At 40.1% G+C, this 26,935-nt stretch overlaps 11 protein-coding genes across 11 annotated transcripts; 7 read left to right on the forward strand and 4 right to left on the reverse strand. All coding sequences in view use genetic code 12, as the record gives it.

The window, feature by feature from the left end:
* Nucleotides 1-2,366: 2,366 nt before the first annotated feature.
* Nucleotides 2,367-3,524, forward strand: NPO2 (2-nitropropane dioxygenases; the record flags this gene model as incomplete). Its single annotated transcript, XM_001383537.1, has 1 exon — nt 2,367-3,524. The coding sequence occupies one exon, from the start codon at nt 2,367-2,369 to the stop codon at nt 3,522-3,524; it is 1,158 nt and encodes a 385-aa protein (XP_001383574.1).
* Nucleotides 3,525-3,891: 367 nt separating this feature from the next.
* PICST_43342 (predicted protein) lies at nt 3,892-4,086 on the forward strand (the record flags this gene model as incomplete). The annotated part of the gene is made up of 1 exon (XM_001383538.1): nt 3,892-4,086. One exon carries the CDS (start codon nt 3,892-3,894, stop codon nt 4,084-4,086), a length of 195 nt encoding a protein of 64 aa, XP_001383575.1.
* A 594-nt stretch (nt 4,087-4,680) lies between these two features.
* FLX1 (Mitochondrial FAD carrier protein) lies at nt 4,681-5,676 on the forward strand (the record flags this gene model as incomplete). The annotated part of the gene is made up of 2 exons (XM_001383539.1): nt 4,681-4,949; nt 4,974-5,676. The coding sequence occupies 2 exons, from the start codon at nt 4,681-4,683 to the stop codon at nt 5,674-5,676; spliced, it is 972 nt and encodes a 323-aa protein (XP_001383576.2).
* Nucleotides 5,677-6,068: 392 nt separating this feature from the next.
* Nucleotides 6,069-7,112, forward strand: PICST_31007 (predicted protein; the record flags this gene model as incomplete). Its single annotated transcript, XM_001383540.1, has 1 exon — nt 6,069-7,112. One exon carries the CDS (start codon nt 6,069-6,071, stop codon nt 7,110-7,112), a length of 1,044 nt encoding a protein of 347 aa, XP_001383577.2.
* Nucleotides 7,113-7,648: 536 nt separating this feature from the next.
* Nucleotides 7,649-9,332, forward strand: LAT1 (dihydrolipoamide acetyltransferase component). Its single transcript, XM_001383541.1, has one exon. It carries the CDS (start codon nt 7,784-7,786, stop codon nt 9,185-9,187), a length of 1,404 nt encoding a protein of 467 aa, XP_001383578.1. The 5' UTR covers nt 7,649-7,783; the 3' UTR covers nt 9,188-9,332.
* Nucleotides 9,333-9,647: 315 nt separating this feature from the next.
* Nucleotides 9,648-12,640, reverse strand: PICST_31009 (predicted protein; the record flags this gene model as incomplete). The annotated part of the gene is made up of 2 exons (XM_001383869.1): nt 9,648-12,473; nt 12,587-12,640. 2 exons carry the CDS (start codon nt 12,638-12,640, stop codon nt 9,648-9,650), a joined length of 2,880 nt encoding a protein of 959 aa, XP_001383906.2.
* Nucleotides 12,641-13,846: 1,206 nt separating this feature from the next.
* Nucleotides 13,847-15,360, forward strand: TFC7 (putative transcription initiation factor; the record flags this gene model as incomplete). The annotated part of the gene is made up of 3 exons (XM_001383542.1): nt 13,847-14,664; nt 14,803; nt 14,860-15,360. The coding sequence occupies 3 exons, from the start codon at nt 13,847-13,849 to the stop codon at nt 15,358-15,360; spliced, it is 1,320 nt and encodes a 439-aa protein (XP_001383579.1).
* Nucleotides 15,361-15,435: 75 nt separating this feature from the next.
* Nucleotides 15,436-17,989, reverse strand: PICST_76723 (predicted protein). The gene has a single exon (XM_001383870.1). It carries the CDS (start codon nt 17,917-17,919, stop codon nt 15,469-15,471), a length of 2,451 nt encoding a protein of 816 aa, XP_001383907.2. The 5' UTR covers nt 17,920-17,989; the 3' UTR covers nt 15,436-15,468.
* Nucleotides 17,990-20,704: 2,715 nt separating this feature from the next.
* Nucleotides 20,705-22,300, forward strand: MSK1 (mitochondrial lysine-tRNA synthetase; the record flags this gene model as incomplete). The annotated part of the gene is made up of 1 exon (XM_001383543.1): nt 20,705-22,300. A coding segment is annotated over one exon (1,596 nt), but the record flags the coding sequence as incomplete, so codon positions are not given.
* A 552-nt stretch (nt 22,301-22,852) lies between these two features.
* PICST_57832 (Dihydrodipicolinate synthase) lies at nt 22,853-23,800 on the reverse strand (the record flags this gene model as incomplete). The annotated part of the gene is made up of 1 exon (XM_001383871.1): nt 22,853-23,800. The coding sequence occupies one exon, from the start codon at nt 23,798-23,800 to the stop codon at nt 22,853-22,855; it is 948 nt and encodes a 315-aa protein (XP_001383908.2).
* A 547-nt stretch (nt 23,801-24,347) lies between these two features.
* ZAS1 (zf-C2H2 Zinc finger, C2H2 type) lies at nt 24,348-26,792 on the reverse strand (the record flags this gene model as incomplete). The annotated part of the gene is made up of 2 exons (XM_001383872.1): nt 24,348-26,197; nt 26,258-26,792. 2 exons carry the CDS (start codon nt 26,790-26,792, stop codon nt 24,348-24,350), a joined length of 2,385 nt encoding a protein of 794 aa, XP_001383909.2.
* Nucleotides 26,793-26,935: the final 143 nt, after the last annotated feature.

The raw sequence follows: 26,935 nt of genomic DNA on the forward strand, positions 1-26,935 counted from the left end.
GCCTTGGTATTGCTACAGTATACTATGATCATATTTATCTAACTCCATCTCTTTTTAGTGTCTACAACTTCTAATAACTCCTTGTTGTCTGATCTGTCCAGATGTTTGTTGTCGAATTGTCTTTCGATCTTTTGTGTACTGTCGCAACAGCCGATGCGTCTGGCAAGATTCCTCCATCTTGAGATAAGCGCTTTTTTGCTTCTCTAGTAGCCCTTTCCGCACAAAATAATGCAATCTGAAGAGTACGGAATCTTCAGAAACGGCTTAACGGTCGGAACCTTCATTCTAGTTCGTTATTAGGACAACTATTCATAGTACTGACTGTTTCTAGTAGCATTTTAGTCCCTAGCACGAACCTCCTGGTGTATACTCTTTCTTGAGCAATTCCAGCGGTCGTGTAAGCGAAAAAGACGACGATCTTATTGGCTCCAGCATAATGTCATATGAAATTTGCGTTTTGGCTGTGAAAAATGTACAACAGAATTTCAGGTCACAAGAAAACAGACCATAATGAAGAATAAAGGCATTCGTGGGTCAACTTAAGAAAGTAGCCTAACTTTGCTCTATACAGAAGCATTCTAGAAGAAGCAAAGAAGCAAAGAAAAAATCTTGCGCTAGACAGTTTCATGCGGTTATACCCTGTTATACGTGTTCATAATACACACGAAACTGAAAAAGATGTATTAGAAACAGAATGCCACAACTGAATAGAAGCGGCTTAAGTTGGCGGAATCGTTTGCTGGAAAGTTGCTTTCTCACGACTATGTAAACGGAACTGTCCTACAAGAGGTTTGTCCCGCTTTCCATGAAAAATATTACTATCCTGTACTTGTGAAGTACTATTTGGAAGGGACCAGTTCTAAGCAAAAGCATAGAAAGCCTGAGTGCCGATGGCCTTAGTCGTAGTACACTATTGTAGAAATTTTTCTCGTAAACGTCCCTTTCTCTAAATGCTCCAAGTATGAAGCAAACCCAATCAGATAAACCTATACACACAACTTGCTATTTACGACTTATGGGGCACTTGTAGTGAACATTTGCAAATAGCGAGATAAGTATTTGGTTGCAACTTCCTACACAAAAACCTACATACTTTTCGCAGCAACTGAAGACATCCTACAAACACCCAATACGCTCCTCACCAACTTAATCTTACATAATGTGCTCGAGTAGCTTTATGTTGATGATATACCACTTCTCATCAGTCGACGGGTTGAAGATGGAGAATAAAGATTTCGAATCTCAGAGAGTTTCTGTAGTTGATAAGTTATATTGCAGTAAGTAAGCTATTCATGTTCATGTGAATCTTGATTCCTATTATCAGATCAAGGTTTTCAGGAAGTAAAATTGATACCAATGGTTTATTTCAAAAATGATTTTCTTCGTACTGACGAATAGTCCAATAATATCCCAGTGAACGATCAAATGACCTCTATCTTATTCAGTTTCATTTAATATCAATTAATCACTATTCAAATGCTACGCCATGTCTTCCATCTTAATGGTGTTCATTTGACCGGTACCTGTCACCAACTATACTTTAAACCTTTATCATTTCCATATTATTGAGCTATCTATTGTCCAAATTCTATAACCACCCGGACTATACCCCCATCTAAAAATGGGATCATCACTGGAACCAACACTGGATCCTAACAAAACAATATGGTACATCATTGTTACAACTGGGCATACCCAACAGCAAGTCAATTAACCTGGTTGGTATTCAACTCTCTCAAATCCCGATAATCAAGGACATAGACATACCCAAGGAAAAACTAGAAAAGCATTAGTACAATAACGCGTTGGGTTCTATTGGGGCCATCCAACAGATATACCTGTGGTTATTCGGACCCACCGAACACGTTACTTTTTCTCTACCATTGGATCCTTTTTGCCAGTGTCAGTTTCTGACATAGACTAGTCCATAGAAGTACCCTACCAAGGAACTTAGCTGAGAGCTGAAGGACAAGGGCTACAGTCGTTGCAGTTTTTCCTGGTGTTGCTACAAGAGATACTGTGGAATTGTTGAGGCGAGAGTGCACAGAGCATTTGAGCTAGTGTTCGACCATCTTGGCAATCTGGGGTATGCTTGACTTACAAGAAAGAACATTCAGCTTACTAAGCTAGCCATTCAAAACATTCTTATAGTCTCAGTTGACCAGACTTCTGTAGATAGTCATATCATGCAGAAACCACGTTCTTTTAAATTTGCAATTGTTTGTTCTAAGTATTGATCTGACTAAGCTAGATTCCGTGTAGCCGAAGTTTTTCAGTTGCGGGACGGCTATCATAAATACTCATGAATATCCGCTTTTTTATGGATAATTTAGTATTGAATCATCACGATACTCGTAGATAGTAAAATGCCTCCTAAGAATAGCATTAGATTATGCCAGTTGTTAGGCACCAAAGAACCAATTTGGCAGGCTCCAATGGCTGGTATTTCCACGGCAAGACTTGCAGCTGATGTCACTAATAATGGAGGACTTGGAGCATTACCATTGGCTATGTTTGATTTGCGTAATCCAGAAGGCTTGAAGAAACTTGCAAGTACGGTAGACGAGTTTTCACGTCTTGTATCTTCCAATAGAGCTAACACTGTGAACTTCAACTTCTTTTGTCATGATGTGTACTCCACAGAAACTCCACCTTCGCAGGTAAAGAATTGGTGGACTCTCTATAAAAATTCGTTAAAGACATTAGAAGACAGTTTGCTTAGCAAAATTCCGTTCGACAATGGCAATGTTTCTTTTAAGGAGATCGAAAGGGACTATCCTGAAGAATTGACCAAGTTGTTGGACTATTTAGCAGAGGTAAAACCAAAAGTGATATCGTTCCACTTTGGACATCCTACCAAGTCGACCATAGAAAGATTGCAGAAGGAAGGTATCATGGTTGTAGTTACCACCACATCCATTGAGGAGACCAAAGCTCTTTTGGACTTGGGTGTGGATGGATTGGTTTGTCAGGGATACGAAGCTGGTGGGCATAGAGGTAACTTCTTGGTTGGAAAAGAGTTGGATGAAAATTTATCTACATTTGCTTTATTTTCTCAGGTTCAGAAATATGTCGCCAGTCAGAATAAGGATGTGTTCTTGATCCCAGCTGGGGGAATCATGGATGCTTCAACGATCAAGTACTATCTTTCTCTTGGTGCACCAGCTGTACAAATGGGGTCCATTTTTCTTGCTGCTCCAGAGACTTCTTCAAATGGCTTCGTCAAGAAGCATGTAGAGGGCGAAAACAATTTGACAACTACAATGATTGATTTGGTTTCAGGAAAACCAGCCAGAACTATCAAGACCAAGTTTATTGACAGTTTGATCAAGAATGACAAATTCGAACGTAGCGAATTACCCCCATACGGCCATGCTTATAATGCATACAAGGTATTGAAGGGCTTGGTTAAGGACCATGATATTGGATTCTACTTGGCTGGTCAGAATTACCATTCTCTTGACCCAAAGTTGAATACTACAGAGATTATACAAAAATTGAGCAAGGAGTTGGCACAGGATTAGATCTAAAATATATATAAATATGACAATAGTGAATTTAACAAAACCATATAGTATAATAGTCAAGAAAGTGAATTTTTTTAACCATGAGGAAAGGGAGAAAAAGAAATTGTTGCAGAACCCAAAATTGGCCTGGACCAACGTTTCTAATTATGCCTTATAGTATTCTACACCCCTACTTAGTTTATTCATATAGCCTCCCTAGTATCCCATATCTAGTTGCAAATTAAATACTTAGTTTAAAGGTCGTGTAAAAGAACCAATACTGTAACCAAAAATTTTCCACCACTATGAGAGAGCTTGACTCAAAAGAATTCTCAACTGAATAGCAGACTTCTCCTGTAAATCTGCAAAAAGCACCATATCCGAAATGTCCGACACTCCAGCCAACAAATACCAAATAACCTTGTCTGACGAATCCAAGGAAAGAATCGCCAAGATCTTGGAATACTCCAAAACCATTGCCCATTACGGTTTCATTCCATTTGTGTTGTACTTGGGTTGGTCCAGCACTCCAAGCAAGCCATCCTTGTTCAACTTGTTGAGCCCATTCCCATCTGCCTAGATGAGTAGATACTAGGGGCCATTGGATGATGTATAATAGTTATATATGGTCTACCAGAATGCTCCTATTGGGTAATGATAATGTTAGATGAGCGGTTTCTTGCTTTTATTTGTTCAGAGATATACAATATTGTATTCATGGAATTAGAGATGCCATTCTTGTCAGTCTGACGGCGCAAACCAATGTGATGCTGATGAATTCAGCGATACCATCAATGATATCCAAGGTATATGACATTTTATTCTCCAGAGCGATCTTCATTTTGTTAATGATGTACATAGTTAATTACAAGCTTTCAATAAAATACAGAAAACTTAGGAATAGTGATGTCACTAAGGGCCAACAAGAAGATTCCCTTCTAGTAGAAAGTAAAATGTAATTTTGACAATCTGAATTCCGAGCACCGACGCCATTTTGGAAAAGTATTCTAGTATGATTTTTTCGATGCTCATTATGTTAACTTAATATTATTGTTCTCTTCTAAAACAAAAATATTGTTACCATTACTGAAATCCCTTTTAGCTTCTCAAATATCCAGACCGAAAGAAGCCGATTCGTTTATAGAAAGAAAGAGGAAGGTTAAATCAGTTCTGTATGAATACATTCATAGATCACGATGGAGTGGTACCAAAGGAATCTCTACAGCTTAGCCGAAGGCAGATAGAAGCGACAGGAGGACTCACAGCCGGGTGTATCACAACGTTAGTGACACATCCGTTGGATCTTATCAAGATCAGATTACAGCTATCGCATTCACATCCAAGGGGCACAAGCCACAGAGCGTTTGAACCGATTCTCAATATATTCAAGAAGATAAATGAAGATGCCTTACAAGACTTCAAAAAGACTCAAAAGCTTCTGGGGTCGTCTCAATTGAAAAAGTTCAGATTGACACATCTATTAAGGCATTACTACCGTGGAATCACCCCTAACCTAGTCGGAAATATCTCAGCATGGGGGTTATACTTTACATTGTATTCTGAATTTAAGTCCTTGCAATTCACCAGTAACCCATCTGTCAACTACTTCTCATCGTCAACACTAGCTGGCATGTCTACATCTTTACTCACCAACCCGCTCTGGGTGCTTAAAACAAGAATTTTGGGTAGTTCCAAGAACGACAGTAAAGCTTACAAATCAATCGCCGATGGTGTAGTATCGATATTGAGAAAGGAAGGGGTATTAAGTTTCTGGAGAGGATCTATACCGAGTTTGTTTCTGGTGTTCCAGGGAAGCCTTCAGTTTACCTTCTACGATAACTACAAGAATTTTATCCTGAAAAGGTATGATACTGAACAATTGACCACAGCCCAATACATATATGGATCTGCATTCTCCAAGATCTTCAGCATGCTTATAATGTATCCTACACAGGTGGTACGGTCGATATTGCAGAATTACCAAGGAGATAGCAAACAGGAGAGAACAATTCGGTCTGTGGCGAGGCATTTATGGAAAGAAGATGGGCCCAGAGGGTTCTACAAGGGTCTTAGTGCCAATATTCTTCGTGTAGTCCCTGCAACTTGTGTGACGTTTGTGGTATATGAGACTGTGCGTGACAACTTGAGAAAGTATGAGACTAGGGAATAGGTTATCACTTGTATATAGAAAGGGAATAATTAGATAGAGATATCTGTATCATATATATTACATAATAGACAGACAATTCAAGTGTACCAATTTGATTAAGCAAGTGAAAAGCAAAATTTTAGAATTAGATACCAAAAAAATGACAACTGTGGCAATGGAGATTTTCATAAGTAATAATGTCTGTAAATAATACCATATAATCACAATGTGTGAAGATGGCTAGGCAAAGTAGGAGTTTAAAGATTTGTCAAGCATATGTCAAAACATTGTCGCAACTCGTAAATCTGCGACAAGCGCTAGATCTAAGACAAAACGCGTCGTACATAAATATTTGCGAAAAATATGGGCTTTCAAATCACCAACATATACGTATAGAGACAATACAAGCTAGAATGAGTCGACCACTGTCCGTGGAAGCTCCTGAGCTGGAAAGTGCAAGAAAAAGGAGGAAATTGGAAACTGGCACGGCTTCAGCAGAAGAAGCTGGTGATTCAAGACCATATCCTTTGTCAGTAACAAGCATAGAGAACCATTTTGAATTCAAGTCATCAACATATCATTCGGCAATCCCCGTAGAAGTTCTCGAGAATCCAGACGAACCAGTTGTCTTGGGAGTAGATGAAGCTGGCAGAGGTCCAGTTTTGGGTCCAATGGTGTATGGCATTGCATTTGCATTGGAGAAGTATCTGACAAGATTGCAGAAGGAATATGGGTTTGCCGATTCCAAGACTTTAAAGGAAGAGAAAAGAGATGAACTATTCTACAGCATAGAGGATGAAGCGAATGAGCTTAACAGAAATGTTGGCTGGGCTACTACTACGATGACAGCTAGAGACATTTCTTCAGGGATGTTACGTTCAGTTTTGGGAATAGGCAACTACAACTTAAACGAACAAGCCCACGACACTACCATTCAGCTTATCAAGGAAGTTATTGCCAAAGGAGTTAATGTGAAGAAAATCTACGTAGACACAGTAGGTCCCCCTGTGACGTACCAGGCCAAATTGCAGAAGATATTTCCAGAAACGGAAGTTACGGTTGCGAAAAAGGCAGACAGTATATATCCCATAGTAAGTACTGCTTCCGTGATGGCCAAGGTGACAAGAGACGCCAATATCAGGTGGTATAACCACAATTTGGATGTGTTGAAGGGCCACAAATTGGGTTCAGGCTATCCCAGTGACCCCAATACCAGCAAGTGGCTCAATGGTAATGTCGACAAGGTTTTTGGCTGGTGCTACGGGTTTATTCGATTCTCATGGCAGACAGCCAAGGACTCGTTGGTGAAACACGACGGGGTAGAGGTGATTTACGAAGATGAATGTGTAAAGCAGGACAATGGATATGGCAATGTCAGCGAGTATTTCAGCCATAAGGACGAGCCTGTGAGAGGGAGCATCGATAAGTTGTATTATAGTAGCGGAGTGAAACTTTGAAAGAACCAGAACAAAGTGGCATATTAGAGAGAGCATATTAGGGAGAGCATATTAAGAGATAGTATAGCATTATTACACAATAGAATACACAATAGCAGATATACGTAGACACAGACAAGACTACCACATACACAAAGCGTTTAGGCTGCCACATAAACAGTACATAGAGTGAATCACTTTCCACACAACACTCGCAAACATCCACGAACTGGACTGATGCATTCTGTGGATCTTCTCCAGATCAATGTGTTTCCGCAAATGTTGAACTTATATTTCCCAAATACTGACTAATGAGTAGAAGTTGCAGCCATGGCCCGGAGATGCAGCCGATTTTTTCCACCCGAGTTCGGCACTTAACGTCCGCACCGCTGTCTCTGTCGCACTCGGAAAACATCCATGCGATGTGCAGGCCACTACCTGCGCGCATTGATTTCAGCGAAAAAAACTACTCTGGATAGAGGCTAATCTACCAAGTGGTTCGTTTGACTAGGTCTTTTTCTTCAACAGTTGTTTCTTCTTCTCGTGAATTCAGCAGACGTTGTTCAGTTACCGAGTCTCTTCCAGCCCGTTCACAGTACCGCGTGGATCTCCATTGACACTACAGCCATCGTTTTGTACTACACGTCAACTGTCTAGCACTGTATCATAACTCTTCTACCATAACTCTCAGTATGTCTGCCTTATTGTCTGTCTCCAGAGCTGCTCTCTCGGTTGCTCGTGTTGCTTCCTACAAACAAACCGCCACCGTCTCGCTCCAATGGGCCAGACTCTACTCCTCGGGCAAATTCCCTCCTCACACCGTCATCAACATGCCTGCCTTGTCTCCTACCATGACGCAGGGAAACATTGGCTCGTGGGCCAAGTCTGTTGGTGATGAGTTGACCCCTGGTGAACCTATTGCCGAAATCGAAACCGATAAGGCCTCCATGGACTTTGAGTTCCAAGAAGAGGGTTTTTTGGCAAAGATCTTGGTCGACGCTGGAGCTAAGGACGTTCCCGTAGGAAAGCCTATTGCCGTCTACGTTGAAGAATCCGCCGATGTCGCTGCCTTTGAATCTTTCACCGCTGCTGATGCCGGCGAAGGTGAAGCCGCTGCCCCAGTTGAAACACCAGAGGAAGCTCCAGCTGCAAAGGAAGAAGCTCCAGCTGCTGTTTCTACTCCAGCTGCTGCTGCTCCTACTTCTGCAAGGGCTCCTACTGACAGAATCATTGCTTCTCCTTTAGCCAAGACCATTGCCTTGGACAAGGGTATCTCATTGAAAAACATCAAGGGATCTGGTCCAAACGGCAGAATCGTCGCTAAGGATGTGGAAAACTACAAGGTGCCAGCCCCAGCTGCTGCTCCAGCTGCTGCCGCTCCAGCTCCAGGTGCTTCGTACGAGGACATTCCTATCACCACCATGAGAAACGTCATTGCTTCCAGATTATTGCAATCAACTCAACAATCGCCTTCGTACATCATTCAGTCGCAGATTTCCGTCACCAAGTTGTTGAAGTTGCGTGCTTCTTTGAATGCTTCTGCTGAGGACAGATACAGATTGTCTGTCAATGACTTGTTGATCAAGGCTATCGCTCTTGCTTCCGTGAGAGTACCAGAAGTCAACTCCGCCTGGTTGGGCGACCAAGGAGTCATCAGACAGTACAACAATGTCGATGTCTCTGTTGCTGTGGCCACTCCAACGGGTTTGATCACTCCAATCGTCAAGGATGCTCACATCAAGGGCTTGTCTACCATCTCTAAGGAAGTCAAGGACTTGGGTAAGAGAGCTAAAGAAGGCAAGTTGTCTCCACAGGAATTCCAAGGTGGTACCATCTGTATCTCCAACTTGGGTATGAACAACGCTGTCACTGCCTTCACTTCTATCATCAACCCCCCACAGTCTGCTATCGTTGCTATTGGTACAACCGACAAGAAGGCTGTTCCATCCAACGTCAACGAACAAGGATTCGTCTTTGAAGATGTGATCACCATCACCGGTACTTTCGACCACAGAGTTGTTGACGGTGCTGTCGGTGGTGAATGGATCAAAGCATTGAAGAAGATCATCGAAAACCCATTGGAAATGTTGATCTAGACATCTCGAACTGGCAAAACCATCCATAACATATAAACATATAATTACGAGAAAAGTAGAATTAGATCGACTTTATTCTCTAGTGTAGTGTTTGTTATCCATTTACCTCTGCACATATATTCCATAATACACTATACTAAATTGGATCACATAGATCTGGTCGAGGATCTTTCGTAACCAGTGCAAATCGATCTTGTCTATATCAATGTAGTTGGTGGTAGCGCTACATTTTTTGCACCCAATACTCTCACTTACCGTATACTTCTACTTATCACGTACAACACAACAGAAGGTCTAATACGTCAATTTGTCTGTATAATAATGTATATTCTTGTTCTTTGTTGTTGATTCTAAAATTTTTGAAATTATGTAGCTTTTATAGGCATAAGTGTATCATAGTTGCCTTGAAATTAGTGAATTATATCTCGAGTTGGTTCTATTGTCGATGTTTGCGTCTACTTCATGTAAGGCTAGCTTCTTCATTCTGAGAATTTTCTTCGACCTGTTTCTTTCTAATTCTAAGACGGGCCTCTTTCTTTAAATTCCACAAGAATACTGGGTTTTTTGGACTCAACTCTTCTTCAATATGGTGTCTCCGTTGAATTTCTAACCATTTCTTCTCAATAGCTTGCCATTTTTCTACTTGTTTGCGCTTTAACTCCTGTTCTATTCTCCATTCATCAATTTCCCGGCGAATATCCTGTCGGATCACCTCTTCTTCTTTTCTCTTCTCATACTCCTCCATTGCTTTTCTGTGTATCTTTTTTCTTAACTGTTCATGATCTTGTATGGCAAATATCAGACGGACTCTAGATTCGGCCTCCCGACGATAGTAACCCTCATACCTGTGCAACCTTTCTTGAATTACCTTTCGATCTCTATCTTCTTTAATCTCCATCCATTCCTTATATTCATCTACCTCAGTATTTTTCTTCTTCAGACTTTCTTCATTATCAGTCTTCTCCTTCTTCTGGCACTCCTCTTCATCATCAAGTTCAGTTAGCTTTTTCTTGAGATATTCTTCATAATAATCAATGTCAATTCCTTTCTTCTTCGGATACTTACTGAGACACGACTTAAGAGGTTTCATATTTAATGGAACTGGATCATGACGTTTGTAACCATATGGAGCACGCTCTTCAAATGTACCTCTCCATGAGAATCCAATCTCTACTCCAGTAGACTCATCCCGAATCACTGGTTGTTCAACCAAGTCATTGAGTACCCTTTTCTCCGATTCTCCAGTATAAAGTTGTACAAAGCGGACACGATTCCTCCTTTGAGATCCATTTCTTATATGAATTGAATCTCTCAGGTCATGTTCCAAATCATTTAAATGAGCTTTGACCCTAGGTTTAAACTGCTTGACGGCATCTTTCCACCTACTAGAATTTGGCGAATCTGGGGAAGAAGCATTACCAGTAAAATGGCAGAGCTGATCCAATGGAACTATATCCTTTTCTTTGTCAAATGCAAATTGTATAGGTTTGTTTTCTTGTCTAGAGTAGCTTGAGTTCTCAGATTCCTCGTTAGTCTCAAAATGGTCTATATAATCATTCAGATCGGTAAACCGATACTTCCTGTCCGTATTGGACAGAGATTCTTCACAAGGTTCAGATTCTTGAAATTTTTCATCTTCAACAGAATTACTAGGCTGCTCAATTCTTACAGGTTGTACCTCATCACGCTGTTCATGCTGTTCGGGTTTGTCAAGTTTAAGTTTAATCTCGAGTTCAAGTTCAGTTTTATTGGTGGATTCATCAGACCGAGAATCAACATTACAGAACTTCCTTTGTACTTCGCTGTATCTCTCCTTCAACTTTTTATGTGTTTCTTCCTCCCTTCTTAACGACTGCCGATATCTCAACTCTTTAACTTCTTCACTTTCATTTTCTAAAGCTTCGACTCTCATAGCTCTTATGCGTGCCAATACACTACCCAATTGATTCTCTAAACTCACCTCGTATTTTCCTTCTGGATAGGCCCTCTTGATTTTGCTGAAACATGATTTGCCTGGTCGCAAATCTTTTAGAATTGAATGACGCCTCCTGACACCACAAGGAAAGCGTACTTCATAGGTTCCGATCTTGGTAAATCGAAATTCTATTCCAGTAGCTTTATCAATTTTTGAATGCCGAATATATTGCTTTTTGATTTCTTTATTGAAGTGAACTTCCCTGATTTGATTCAGTTTAGCATTTTGTTTAAACAACAGGATGATGTTACATGTAAAGTCTCTGAAGGGGTCATCACTACAATCTGGTTTTGGATCCATATATGTGTCTGACACGGAAGTAGGTCTGGTGCTGACCTCATCCAAATTGAAATTATTGTCGTCAAATGTGGTACTTTCAGTGAAATCGATTGAAGCAGTTGTGGATACCGAGGGAATGGCAACAGGAGTCCAAAAGTGAAGCTTCACTCCAGAATTTGTTTCTGAACTCATATAGTCAGACCTGTCAGATTCAATTTGTCTGCGAGCAAGTTCAGATTCAGCAGCCGATCCAGGCAATCTTTCGTAGGTAATAGTTTCATTATTCAGAAATGAAACAAAAGTATATTGTCCATAGTTGATTACTTGCTTAATGCCTGGTACAGTCGAAAGAGGCTGTTTATTTGCTTCTGCTTCAACAATAGCTTCCCAAATACCTTCGAAAACATCACTATCATTAACGGCAATCCCAATGTCGATTCGTCTGATTGTTGCTTTTCGTGATCCCTGTTCTGATCTATCAGAAGTTTCAGTTTTATATGAGCATTCGGTTCTATCAGAATCTACAGATATATCAGAATGATCGGAATTCACAGTGTGTACGCAATTAACAACAGGGAAAATATTTAGATTTTCAGTAAAATCTGCTTCGGTTACTGTACTCGAAGTAACACAAGCAGAAGTTATACTAGCAGGAGAAGTATTTGATGAACTTGTATTTAGTTGATCAGGAAATTCAGTGGATTTCTCTTTTTCAGTTGAGTCAATCAAAGATTGCCTCTTGAAAGAGAACTTGTGGAATATGCATTTGATCCCAGAAACAAGCTTTTGGACGATGTTGGAGGTTTTGGGAGCAGGTTTTCTTTTTCTTTCTAACCTTCTCAAATTCTTTTCCTTCTTCGATAGCCTCAATTTGGGTTGACGGATTTGATCTTTTTGACCGTTTTCCAAAGTCGATGATTGATATTTTTCGGAAGGCAATAGAGTCTGGGGTTCATTAGAATGTCTTTGGAAAGCTTTCGTAAATGAAACTTTCCATTTCCAGTTAGCCTTTGCAAGATAAACTGTCATCTTCTGAAGTTGTTTAATAATCAGGGGTTATGCTGGTCTAGAAAAAAGAGTAGTTCAGAAATGGGTTCACAATAATGAAACTCAAGCTCACCGTGACCACCCGACGAAATGCTTACGGAGTAAACGGCAAATTGATTATTGCTGGATAAGAATGAATATAAGCCAGGCATATTGCTCGTGTGAAACTTGCTATATTTGATTACAGTTGGGCGGTATTTGCAACCACAAATCGAGCCCAATTGGGTGCAAAAAAAAGATGCATCCTCTTGCAGCAATATGCATCATGCATACAGTTCTAGACTCTTAGATATACTATTTTAGAAACAGTATAGATGTCAGAATCTTTATAGAATTATCTGCACTTGCGATTTGCTTAGGTCTGATTGTATAGGAAGTGATTGTTGCGAACGGATGGATCATAGAGCTGAGATGCCTGGAATTTTCCTAGCTTCATTGGAAGACACTTATCCACTACTTTCGATTACGAAACCTGAGTGAAATAAGCTTTTCGGTTACTCTGTGGTTGCAACTGAGTTTACCCTGTGAAGGGAGTTGTAGTTCTCAATTCATCAAGAGTCATATCGATCTACTACTGGAAATCCCTAAAGGACAACTTTCTGTGGGTAAAAACTTGTCACTTCACTGGTTGTTACCGCTCTTAATGAAAGCGTTGTCACCATCAAAAGCTCGTATTGCTATAAATATTTTCGATGCAAGAAGTTCATAGTTGTCAGTATTGATTTCTACTACCATACATCTTTGGCCCAAGCTCTTTGAATACACTATGTCGACTTCATTAGCTTCATTTGTTTACTTATTATCATCAAACTTCATGGAGAGATTCAGACAAGTATATGAGTAAGGAAGATTACTAACTACCTCTGGTAAGCTTAATTTAATTAGCAATCTCTGTGACTATTTGCACTCTCCATGTCCACGCCTAGAGATCAGTCTGCCAGTACAGGTGTTGGTTCTCAATCAAACGTGCCTTTATCCGCAGCAAGATCTCGTTTCGTGTGCCGTTCTCATAATTCAAGACTAGATTATGTTTTTCTTCTCAAGGTAACTTTGACTTGTGACGGCAATGTACAGAAACAACAATTCCAAATGTCAGTCTTGATTCGATATCAAGTTTGCCAATCTCATCTCTTGATCTGAAACTCAAGGATGCCTTTACATTCTTCATTGATGCTGCGGTGTGGATGTTTAAGCTCCACAGTACTCCGCGCATCAGGTGCCTTATTTTCATACAGTAGTATTTTCTAAAGAGTTGGAATTATCAACAGTCTTTATTATATTTACTTCACTTCTCCCTATAGATTCCACAGTAATTTTTCTGTGAAAGCCTCATATATATCCGTATACCAGTTGCTCATATGGCTGTTAAGCAGATATATATCGCCAGACACGGATACCGTGCCAATTGGCTCCCGCTTCCACATCCACCCAATCCCACGGGAATAGATAGTGATCCACCTTTGGCACCTCATGGAGTCGAACAGGCGAGACAGTTAGCTGCTTACTTGACTTCGTTGCCGAGTACCGATAGACCGCAGTTTGTGGTATCGTCACCTTTCTACCGGTGTGTGGAGACAGCGGAGCCAATTTCGGAAATGCTTTCGTTGAAGGTAGTTCTAGAACGTGGAGTAGGTGAATGGTACAGAAAGGGACGTAAGGTGATTCCACAGCCGGCCGATTACGACCGGTTGACTCGATTCTTTCCTAAAGTTTTGGTTGACGAGTCCGAATGGCCCCGTGACACGACCGTAGGTGTGATTCCAGATCCCACTGGAGAGTCCAATGAAGATATCTTTGTCAGAGCCAATGAGTTCTGGAAGCGTTTCTTACCAGTATTCGAAGAAAAGTATCCAGATATTGAGACGATAATGATCATCACCCATGCTGCTACCAAGATTGCATTGGGAGCCTCTCTTTTGCGTTTATCGGGTGTTTTGGACTACATTGATGACGATAACAACACGTTTCGTGCTGGAGCTTGTTCTTTGGATAAGTACGTACGTACCAGCGACGGCTGGGACATGAAGATGAATGGAAACACCGAGTTCTTAGCGGGTGGAGAGGAGATGCACTGGGACTTTCGATCAACGTATGAAGCGGGCTCCGACGAAGACATCAAGGCACGGGCAGAGGAAGCTAAGAGGAAGAAAGAACTACAAGAAAAGAAGAGGGAATCGTCATCTATTGCAGAGGCAGCAATCAGAGACGACAAACTAAGTGTCAACGACGATTTTGAGGTACGTAACAAACCTAGATTCTAATCAGAGTCTACCAGAGTCTTCTAGACAAACTAGAGTCACCTGGATTCTGTTAGAGTATATACCAATCATAATAAATAATCTTAGTGAGGATGTTACTAACACAATTTTAGGACTTCTACGTGACGGTCGATATTCCCATGATCGGAAAGGCCCAGAACTTTGAGGATTCCAACAATTTGGAGACCCCAACTTCAAAAGTCAATATTATCAAGCCGGCAGCACAGTTCCAGATTACAGAGTTGAATAACGACAACCCCTTGATCAAATTGTCGAACAACAGCACTGCTCCTGGAGTACAGGACACCAACAACGGCAATGATGCTATCAACAGCATCAATGTGATCGACGGAAAGATCTACGAAACCAGCTGGAAAAAGTTGGTTGGAACAGACTTGATTTTTGACGACTACGGTGAATTGATAGGTAAGGTAACTGAACACTTGACCGTCAATGAGAACGTGAAGATTGTACTTAAAGACAGTTCCAAGACCAAAGAAGACAGCGACGAGGAAGAAGAGGTTGACGCGAATGGCGACCTCAAGACTGCTGGCCAAAGCGCTTTCTTGAAACATGCCATTAAGCTCGCTAAGAAGAAAGAAGCGCACTCGTAGGAGGAGTATAAATTCAAAGATAAATTATATGTATTAGTAGTCTAGGAGTGTTTCATACTTTTTAATAGTAATAATGTACAATATAATGACATGCAATAAGCGAAAAGATTATTTCTGAGCTGTAACTATTCGTTGTATATGTTCCATAAACAGCTGCAAACTGGTATCGTCTGTGAAAACATCAAATCTGTCTCCAAACCCAAAGAGATGGTTAGGATTAGTGGCATAACTAGTAGATGGATTTAACTTGGCCATAAGGAATCTGGCTTGAGATCCACCTTCGTCGCAATCAATAAAACGTGGAAGCGGGAATCTATCCATCAAGATTTCCATAGCCTCCTTCTTTGGAGCCTCCAAGAACTCCTTGAAATGAACGTACTCCGGCTGTTCATGATATCCAGCCTTTCTCCATTCAGCAACCTTTTTACCGTGGTGAATAAGGATATGGAAGAAGGTATCCAACAATAGGATCTTGGAATGCCCCAACGACAACGAATCCAACAATACGGGCTCTGGCTCCGTAATGACTAAACCCGTAGTTTCATCAACAGCTCCAAAAGTATCTATATCATATGACAAAAGAGTCGGTTGGATCATGATCAACGAGTTATTGACATCTTCATGCATAAACACATGTCTGACAAAACTTGTTTCATCCGGAGAGTTGTTGAACACATTTATGAATGGAGATCTCCTCAAATGATACAAGAACTGAGGTAACAAAGCGTATGAGGACGAAAGTCTGAACGACTCCAAGATTCCCGGTGTAAAAACAGAGAACCTAGTACAGAAATCCACCAAGTTCTTGTCCAAGTTCTTGACCACAGCTAACTGAGTGATGATTGGTTTATTCTTTGCATTGGTATTGTCTGGCTGCATCTTATTAATGGCATCTCTTGCGAGCAAGACAAGGGCTGCTTCCTGATCAAAACCACGTTCCAAATTCACAATATCAGAATCCGGGATAATTGAAAGCGGAACTGTGGTTACTCTCAATCTCATTTCACCCGATGCATGTTGATAGTGAAAGAGAAATTGGACAAATGCAAAACTGGTGAAACCTGAGTCCAATTTCTCAAAGTACAATGCATAAGTAGATTGAGGGTTCACATTACAGAGCTTCCAGGAGTTGGTAGACCCTTCCCCAAGGACAGTTTGGGACACAGTTTTCTCTGCAAAAGGATTATCCTTTCTAACTGGTAAAGCTGTGGCATTACCAATGAGACCTTCAACCTTGAGGTCGGAGGTAGCTCTCACTTCCAAGGTGGCATTGAAACCCATATCCAAATACTCTGAGTTGTCTTCATCCTGTTTCTTGAAGAACTTAATAAAACTCTGCTTGAATATAGCTGTACTGAAGGAGTCACTCATGACTACTACACCTCCAGTCTTGTAGCAGATCTCGTCCATTTCGTAGAGACCAACTTGGTCATAACTTCCAATAAAGAAGTTACAGCTCAAACCCATGGACACCAAGTTCAGGGTGATTTTCTTGTAGAAAGTTCTAGCCGACTTGAATAAAGACGTGTCCACCTTGGTTTTGGTCGATGTGGTAGGTGCAGAGGGCAAAGTTGACTGCTGGGCCTTCTCGATATCATGGTGTGATCTCATTGGCTCTTTCAAGAGATTATCTACAATCTTTCCATATCCAGAAGTACAGGCACCGCCAATAAAACAGAGAAGATGCCCCCCAGTAGTTTTGATATGATCTCCTAGCAAGGCATTGAGCAAAAGAGAAGCTGTATTCAATGCAGCGCCGGTAGCTCTCTCTGGTCTTTCTTTGAACTTGGAATGGGGGAATGTATTAGTAGCCAAGTTCTCGATTATGTTCGTCAACTGGTACTCTACAATGTTGACTGGTTGTAAGAACTTTCGGCCAATAGTACCAAGGATGTCGTCTACGCCCGAGCCGTGGGCCTGTCTGCTGTGATGGATATTAAGTCCAGGCGCGAGCAAGCCTAGACTCTTCAGAAGCTGGTCCAAGGTGTACTCCTTCGAGCCGTTGAATGTATAGGCTCGGTTATCGTTGGAAAGCAAGTCGTGGATCTGTACATGTTTGCCGAAAGTGATCAAACCCACCAATGCATTTTCGGGGAGAAGACTGAGCGAAATGATCAACGACTCCTTGAGTGACTGGAACTCCTCAACATCATCCGCAACAAAACATGTATCTACGACATAGAAGAAGATTGGTGGCAAAGAACTAAGCCTTCCTGTCTGGTATTCCACAGTGGAGCTTGTCTCGTGTAAGGCCGGAGGAAGGACGTAGTTGTTGGTGTCCGGATCGATCTGGTTCAAGACTAGTCTATTGGTGAAGCCACAGAAAGGACAAGTCCATATTTCATTGTTGACTGTGACAAACGGGTTGGCTATAGCCCGACATTGGCGACAGGCTAGCATTTCCTCTTTGGGTAACACCTGGATGTTGGACTTGTTGTTGAGCGGAGTATACATGGCTCCCAAGGGCACGACATTGCGCTGGTGCTGGAGTCTCAGCTTGGGAATACAGCTGAATGAGAGACGAACTCCGTCTATTTCTTCCCTGGTTTCAAAGTCCATTGTGATTGAAGGATCAGGAGACGATTGAACCCATACAGTGTACTATACGGCAATAGACTCTTTGGCTATATCCACGAGGCTGGAGAAGAAAAAGTTGACAAAAAGAATAGAAAAACCAGCTGAAAAATCGAGATTTCCACAGTGAGAAACCGCGAGATTTTCAAATCTAAAATCTCAGTCTAAGGCTGAGATCAAAGTGTGTTTTTTTTTCGCACTCGCGGATAAACCGTTGCGATAACAGAAGACCGAAAAAAGCTTTAGACCGCGTGATGGAAAACCTTATGAGAAGATTAATATCTCTTTAGAATATTGGGGAATTTGGAGAGATTTATACTCCGAAAGGAAAGGCCGTGGAGGTTGAGAATTGTATATTTGTATAGTGAATTGTAAGTTGTAGTGTGTTGTCCGGTTTTCCGGCGGTCTCTGGTTAAAGAACGGCTTACCAGGTTGTCTGTGAAACTGCCATTGTCATATTCATATCTTTTTGCAACTGCCGAGGATGCAAAGCCGAGAATGGAGATGTCTAAAACAATTACTAGTGGCTAGAATCATAAAAACACCACACCCCTACTTTGTCTAGAGATTCGTTTCAGGACAGCTTAATAGTTTTCGTAAAGTACTTTCACTTCAATTGTCACATTCCTTGATTCGAAGCTCATCACTTATCAGAAGATGACTTTTGTGTCGCTATCTTTTTCAAACCTTCCACACTGAAGCAAGTGAAAAAAACCTGTACAATACTGTCACCCCCCATGGAATGGTATTTCCGCTAGCAGGAGATAAGAAGGTTAGTAACCTCTCTTCAAAGCTATGGTTCAGTGTGTTATATACTCGGGGTAAGTACAAGTCCACTAAGTCGGAACTTTTATTCAGGAGTATTTAGCGTTATTTTCTACCGTTCGTGGTCGACCAAAGCCTTTTTGCACCCATTCATAATTTTACTTTCACTGCATCACCAGCCGATGTTAGAATGGCTCCCTCGAACGATTTAAGAAGAATATGTAATCAAAGATTTAATAATTTCCACCTGAGAGTATCCAATCATCTTTGAACCAAGCCGAGAGATTGTCCATTCATTCTCTAGTCTCCATTTGACCATATCTTGCAATCAAAAATGCCGACAGGACACAAACAGTCAACAAATTGTAATATCACCTGTTGCTGCAGTATCTGATACCATAATCCAGTATACAATTACTAATTAACAGCTTCCATTGCAAGAAATGTTTTGCGTTTTTGCTTTTGACAGGAGCGGAACAGAAATCATGGTTTAATCGTTTAAGGTGCTTCAAAAATTACTACTGATGTCCAACGTATAAACTTCAATACTATGTTAAAGTCATTCAGAAGGATTTTTCCAACATATTTATAGATACATAGATATTTTAGAAAATTGACGCTACCTCGTCACCGACTTCGTGTATTGTTAGACGAGGGAAATTTCGAGAATACCCATTTCGGAAAATCAGTGCTTCACCGTCACTTTGGGTGGACTGAAGTCAGGCAGTGATCTGACTGTAGCGAATCACCAAACTCAAACTATCCTATTAATGGGACTTTTCTCTTTTCTTCTCTGGCGGTGGAGTGAAGTAAGTTCTGTCTCACTTATATCAAAGCTCCAATTACAGCTATATACCCTTCAGTACTATAATATTCATGGAAACTTACATTCCGACCACTTTTTTGGACCAACAGTAACTCAGACGTGAATAAGTAGCAAGGTGGAAACAGAGTTGTAAAGCATACCCCAAACTTCAAGCGCAAGTAGACAAGATTGCGGCAAACAAATACAACTTTAACTACACTTGCGTGAATTGAATGTCAAATGCCAAACTTCTGTCTTTGTATCCACAGTTCATTTCCAATATGAATCTACTGAGATACTAATTTGAGCAGCAAAATTGCTTAAGAGCAGAGCTAGGAAAGCTCTGCTCTCAACAAAGTTGAAGGAGGTTAGCCAGGATTCAAATTCTGTGCAAGTTTTGAATCACAGTGGTTCTGGATATATTCCACAATAATACAGATAGAGGAAATCAAAAGATGGAAACACTATGAAATTTCTAATTATAAAGGTTATTCTGTTTAATCGTATACATAAATATCAGAAGACCTAGATGGTAACAATTGATTTGAATTGGCTGCGAAATCATTGCATTTCTTCTTACTCGCTTTTATTAATGCCTTAATGGCTTACAATCACAATTCATATTTCTTGAAATTCAAGGCAGAAGGATGTACTCTCTAAGCTTTAGGATATTTCAGTACGAAATTCTGACTCTCTTTTTTGGTGTTGTTTCCAAGAACTGGTGCTGCAAGTAGCAAGACTCATTGAGTTAATATATAAAGGTTTTCTTAGTTAGGTATATGCAAATTGATTCCAACATACAACTTCTTCTCTGATGTAATATTCTCCTTTTATACATTTGAATTGAACTTTAGCAAGAGGAACTGTATGTCTTTATTCATACTTGTTTTCCGTTCACTCTTGGTCTATCCTTTTCTTTGGTGTCAAGTTGCAAATTTAGTAGTGTACTTATCACGTTATTGAATCAGTATCACCAAAAGACAATCCTGCACGTATCCTAAAAAACTATTGACAATCTACAATGTCTTGGTTGGCTCTCAGCAACTATGGAGATCGTCGATAGCACGTTCAAACACCTCTGAGAGCATTGATAACATGTTGAGTGGTTATCTCAGCAGTGTACGACTTGCCAATGCTTCTAGGAGATTTTCAGGTTTTTCTCGACTTCGATACACTCATAATGTGAATTTTTCAGCTGAATCAGACATTAAATCCGCTGAAGCGCTTGACTATCAAAACAGAAAAGATATTATAGCATCTGACCCTTCCTCATCTTATCCTACAATTCGTAATGCTCGAGCAAATGTAAGTTCGCAGGCTGAGACTATCAGAATTCCAAGCTTCAGATCGAAGTTTGAAGATGTAGATTTCTCCCAGTATGAGAATAACCGCTTTCCAGGCCAGACATTCATAGTCGAGGGTAAGATCGAATCGATCCGAAAATCGGGAAAAGCAATGTATTTTATCGATATTCGACAAGATGGACAACAACTTCAAGTCATGGCCAGCAACAAAAGCATGGGAATCAGTGTTGGAGAGTTCAATACTGCCCATCAATCACTAAAGAAAGGCGATTTCATAATGTGCCATGGTTTTGCTTCAGTGACCAAAGTTGGGGAGTTGACAATTAAAGTCGATGCTCCATTGACATTATTGAGTCCATGTTTGAATGCTATTCCGAATAGACTTGTGGATAGAAAGAATATAAATGCCCAGCGTGTTTTGAACTACTTGGTAAACCGAGATTCTCAGACACCTATTCTTGTCAAGTCTTATATTATCCAGGCCATCAGATCTTTCCTTCTCCAAAATAATTTCTTAGAAGTGAATACGCCCATATTGAGTGGAGCGGGTACTGGAGCCAATGCGAAGCCCTTTGCCACAGTAGCACATTCTATTTCAACAACCGATGCAAAAGAGGCTGCAGTTCAATTACGAGTAGCACCAGAATTGTGGTTGAAGAAATTGGTCATTGGGGGCTTCGAAAAGATATTTGAGATCGGAAGCAATTTCAGAAACGAAGGCATAGATTCAACCCATAACCCTGAATTCACCAGTTGTGAATTCTACCAATCATTCACCAGTTTACCAGAATTGATGCAAATGACAGAAAACATGTTCAAATACATCCACGAAGATTTGATTGTAAGGGCGGCTAAATTACAAAGCATTACTTCTAATTTGGATGCGTTGGATTCCTTCACTCGCCCATTCCCCAAGTATGAGTTTGTACCAACTTTAGAATCGAAGACTGGGATACCGCTTCCCCAGGAGTTGACATCTTCAAACATGATAGAGTATTACCAGAAGTTGAACCTACCAGTTCCTGATAATAAATCTCCAGCAAATCTTCTTGATAATATTTCTGGCATCTATTTGGAATCTATCTCTAATGAATTTGAAAATGTGCCTGTGTTCATATATAACCAGCCGGCAGTTTTATCTCCATTGGCTAAATCGGCTGATGTCACATACGATGGCGGTCGTACGTACGATATTTCCTTGCGATTTGAATTATTTATCAATGGAAAAGAGTATGTAAATGCATACGAAGAAGAGAATTCACCGTTTGACCAGCTTGCTAAGTTCAAGTTGCAACAGGAGGCTCGTGATGAGTTCAAAGACGAGGAGATGTTGATCCCTGACTTGGAGTACATCAAGGCTATGGAGTATGGTTTGCCTCCTACTGGAGGATGGGGTTGTGGCATTGATAGATTGGCAATGTTGTTTGCTGGAGTGGATAGAATCGACTCTGTTCTTCCTTTCGGAAATTTGAGAGATGTCAAGAAGCAATGATGACATGTATATATATTGTAAATAGAACACGAAAAGAAAGATTTATCGCGAAATGGGTGCAAAATTGCGACCATTGACAAAAAGTTAATATATAATGAACACTTTCTGGAGCATTATAGATGAAGGCACTGATCTAACCCAATATTGGACATCACTGAAACATCAACAACAAGATTGCTGGATCTTTATTTACACTATAGTATTAGTGAATTTAAGAATAGAGGATAGCGTGTCAGTTAGGCTAATTATAAGGAACGGATATAGCGCCATGTACATTGAACAATACGGTTCACCGGCTACGCCCTTTCAGAAACCCTAAGAACCACTGGTGCTTGGGACATTGAATATATATACCTTTGGACAGTGCATATACAAGCAACTATCTTAAGCAAATTGTCTGTCAATTCTATTTGAAAATAGACCTTCAAGAAATAGAAGAGTGCTTATCAAGACAACAATTGAAGTGTGGAGTTCGCTTGTTGGATGATAAGAAATTGAAATCTACAGAAGTTCTTCTTTCAATAGTAAACGTGCATTCCTGCTGCATCAGGTTTATAAAGAGTTTTCGTATTTAAGTAATAAGTCAATATCGTTTTGATATTTCTTATATTTCTCAGTATCAATATTGGTACTAAGTGGAGGTCTTCCAGTGATACAATCTCCCAAATCGTAAATTTGTTTGAGGGTATACTTAACTCCATAGACATTGAATTCACCAATCATCATGTTTGCTCTTGTAACAAGATATTGTAAATCGGCTGCTTGTTCAAATTTACCGCTCTCATACAATTTCAAAAGCTTCAACATGGTTTTTGGAAAGATTCCAGATAATCCGTCAATCGCACCTTTGATATTAACCGAAAGGGCTGGAACAAGAACCTGTCCTAAGCCAGTGAATGGAGTAAAGTTGTTTGCCAGTAATATTGGATTTTTACCCAATAATGTATATGTATCTAAATTGAAGTGAGTCAATTTCACACCAACAATAAATGGGTGCTTTGCAAGCTCCTCAAAAGTGCTAACTTCAATATCAACCCCATTGACCACACCTGGATAGTTATAGATCATTATTGGCAAACTGCTTCCGTCGGCAACAATTTTGAAATAATCAATAATTCCTTGTTGAGTGACTAACTTAGTTCCAAAATAACCTGGAACCAACACAATAATAAAGTTGGCCCCTAAATCACTTGCAATTTGTGACTCTTCAATGATGTCCAGGTAGTTGGATGGAGGCATTCCAGCTATAAGTTTAAAGTTTGAGTCTGGAATTGCTTCTCTGATTGCCTTTAAAACAGAACATCTTTCTTTCATTGTCATATTAGAAGCTTCTCCCATTGATCCAGAAACAACAAGTCCGTTGATACCAGATTCGTACAACATTTTGGCATGTTTGACTTGTGTTTCTAAATCCAAGGAATACGAGCCATCATCCTTAAAGTAAGTTGGGATTGGGGTGAAAATACCCTTTGGAATAACAAAGCTATTATTGAAAGTCATACTATCAATTCAAACTGAATGCTTCTACACTTACGTCGGAATACCACTTTTTTCTACGATTCACCCTCATATATAAACATATACAAATATTATATCAAAGCTCCGAAAGTCCTCATTCTTCCAAAGAACACACATTGTCTGGGTCTATAAGCATTGGGGGAGGGGCCAAGAGAAATTGGTGGGGTTGTTGAGAACAGGGTCAGAAAAATTAATCTTTTCTTTGATACTCGCTACCCCCACCAGTTTTCACCCCGCCATTTTACACCTCGACCCCCACAAAATTTCTCAGGAACATAGGTCTACTTTAGACAAGGAGGCTTCAACTAAAATATCTACGGTATCCGAAAACATTGAAATAAATGTGTAGTCACAATTGGAAAATTTTGATGAGGGTACAAATTTTAACAACCTCGGTCCTCTGTTCCTCATGGTGAGTAATTTGAATTAGAAAAATATGTAACTCGGATTGTCAACTTCTTAGAATCTGATCTTTGTGTAAAGACGCTTACTATTGATAAATGGTGTTAATGTATTAGTTATATAACTTTTATGTAAAAGCTTCCCTTTCTTTTCCCGTACTTCTCAAAATACAATTCTCAATTAGCCCGGCGTACTCTCGGCAGATCTCTGACCTACAAAGAATGTACTTGTTTTTGAATAATTTCAATAACCCAACCAAATAATGCTTATTCGGAATATCATCAATTACTTTGGCACACTTTTCAAGACTTTTATAGTCCAATGACTTCTGGCCCGTACCCTTGGTCAATGAAGAAAATATTCTACTGATATAAGCGTAGCCTTCTTCTTTTTCGCTTACGACGTTCTGCTTTGCATATCTTTGATCCAATGACTCTGGTCCATATAGGGAATAGTTGTAAACCCAAATAACAAATAGTGATGATGCCACTATATTTGGTCTGTAGAGAATGGGATCAGAGTCTGGGTCGTAAACCGATTGTTCTTCTCCATTGAACAATATTTCATTTAACAATATGTAACAATGAAGAACTGATATCTTCCCATTAGCAGTATTAGCCCATTGCTTGATTCTTCCTTCTACTACTTTGTAGTCTCTTTCAGTTGTCTTGACACTCATTCTTCTAGGTGACCCAGCATAGATTAGCATATCATATTGCTTCACCCTCATGAATGCCTGACATAAGTGATAGATAGGAAATTTACATTTGGTATCGTTCACAGATAACCCAGAGCGAACAGAATTCGTAGACTCTACTGTCAGAGGTAAATAGAAAGCATTTCTAGTATCACAACAGTCTCCAACTGCTTCCCTCCACACCTCTATAGCATTGTATATTGTCGATTTCCACGATTCTTCAACTGATTTCCAATCCAAGAATGTCATTTGAAGATCTTTTTGTTCCATCTGAAATTTAATCGTTAACAAACCTGCCAAAAGCAATTTTTTACTTAGTGAACTTGCTTCTGATTGTTCCTGGTGAAGCAATTTGGTCAATGCAACAATGAACCTTGGAGTTTCAGTCTGTGGTGGCAAGTTATTATTGTCTATTACTGACATTTCCCACAACATATCATCACAAGGCATCAGCAATTTAATTTGATGGGCGAACAATACGATTTCATGCCCAAAAATAGTAGCATGAAAGGTGTCTAAATAGAAAGACACGAGAGCAGCCCTCTTTAATGACTCAATCTCAATCCATTTTTTCCAAATGTCTTTCTCTTCTGTCAAGTTAGTCTCGTCACTGGTTCTATTCAATGGGTCTCCTCCCAATAATGCGCTTCTCCTCAATAACTGTATCTTGAGGCCATGATGTAAGTATGCTCTTTCATGCAATTTTCTATTGGAAAACAACATTTCATAGGACTCTAATATGACCAAGCTTTGTATCATCCATGCCCTTGTAGGCAGCCCGAACTCCTCTGATGAAGATATGAGCCATCTCAAAGGCACTGCAATACAATCAGCTAGTTTCTGAGGATGTGGGATGATGGACATTGCGGTGGTGTCATTTACGTCCATCAAACCAGCACCCATCATTATCATGCTTAATAGCAAAAATGGGTGAACATCATCGGCACTAAATGAGGGCCTATGTAATATTGGAAACTGAACATGGTAAACTGCCCAATAGATATCCAAACATATGCGTAACTGCTCAGTATCAAGTAAAAATTCATGCAATTGTGGAATATAACCACATATCTTTTGAATCAACACCGTTCCTCTAAAAGTCTGAGTACTATACTGTGGAAATTTAGGTGATATACAAAAAGCCTCTTCTAACATGTGGTTAGCATTAGTATGTCCACTCAAAGTGGTATCAAAGGGACTCAAGACGTTTTTTTGGTTCAAGAAATCATTATCATTGAAGAGCCACTGAGTCAAATCGATGGGTAATAGAGAATGTTCGGCTGGGATATGCTCAGTTGGGATTGGTTGGCTCGTATATTCGCCAATTGAACTTGAACGACTAGAATATGATAAGTTTTCACTTTCACTATGATGTTTATGATCGACAATTGGATAGAACCGATCTGCAACTGCAACATGTGCACTTAAGCTATTATTGCCTTCGCCTATTGCATGATTTGTGTGCTGACTTTGCCGGTGTTGTTGTGTTGTTGCATAACCCAATTGATCAATCTTTGAACGGTTTTCTTGTATCTCCTCGCTTCTGTTGCCATTGGTGACTATCTCATGATCGCCATTTTCGAATACATCTTCTAGTTTGTCGGTAGATTCAACAAGACTACTATTGACTGTCAAATCAGATGCCGTATGCTTCTTCGCCAACTTTAGTTTCTGTTTCTGAATCTTTCTTCTATGATGTAATTCATGCTTTTCCTTTACATCCTTTCTGACAAACAGCTTATCACAACCAGGACAGGAACAGGTGTGGATCTCACGAGGTTCATGGTTAAATTTGTGTCGAGATAAGTGGTCGGATCTGGAGAATGACTTCCCACACTCTGGTACGTCGCAAACGTACCTCTCTCCAACTTTCATAATGAACCGCTGGTCTGCCAACTTCTCACTATACTAAAACTTCTCGTTTTACGAAACAAAGCTAAATTCTTTTTTTTTGTTGGAAAAGTATCTCCTTCTTGCTGAATAATTTATTGGCAATTGCTGCCGGTCAAAACCGATCT

The sequence above is a fragment of the Scheffersomyces stipitis genome, chromosome 3 (assembly GCF_000209165.1).
Source record: "Scheffersomyces stipitis CBS 6054 chromosome 3, complete sequence".
Taxonomy (NCBI): domain Eukaryota; kingdom Fungi; phylum Ascomycota; class Pichiomycetes; order Serinales; family Debaryomycetaceae; genus Scheffersomyces; species Scheffersomyces stipitis.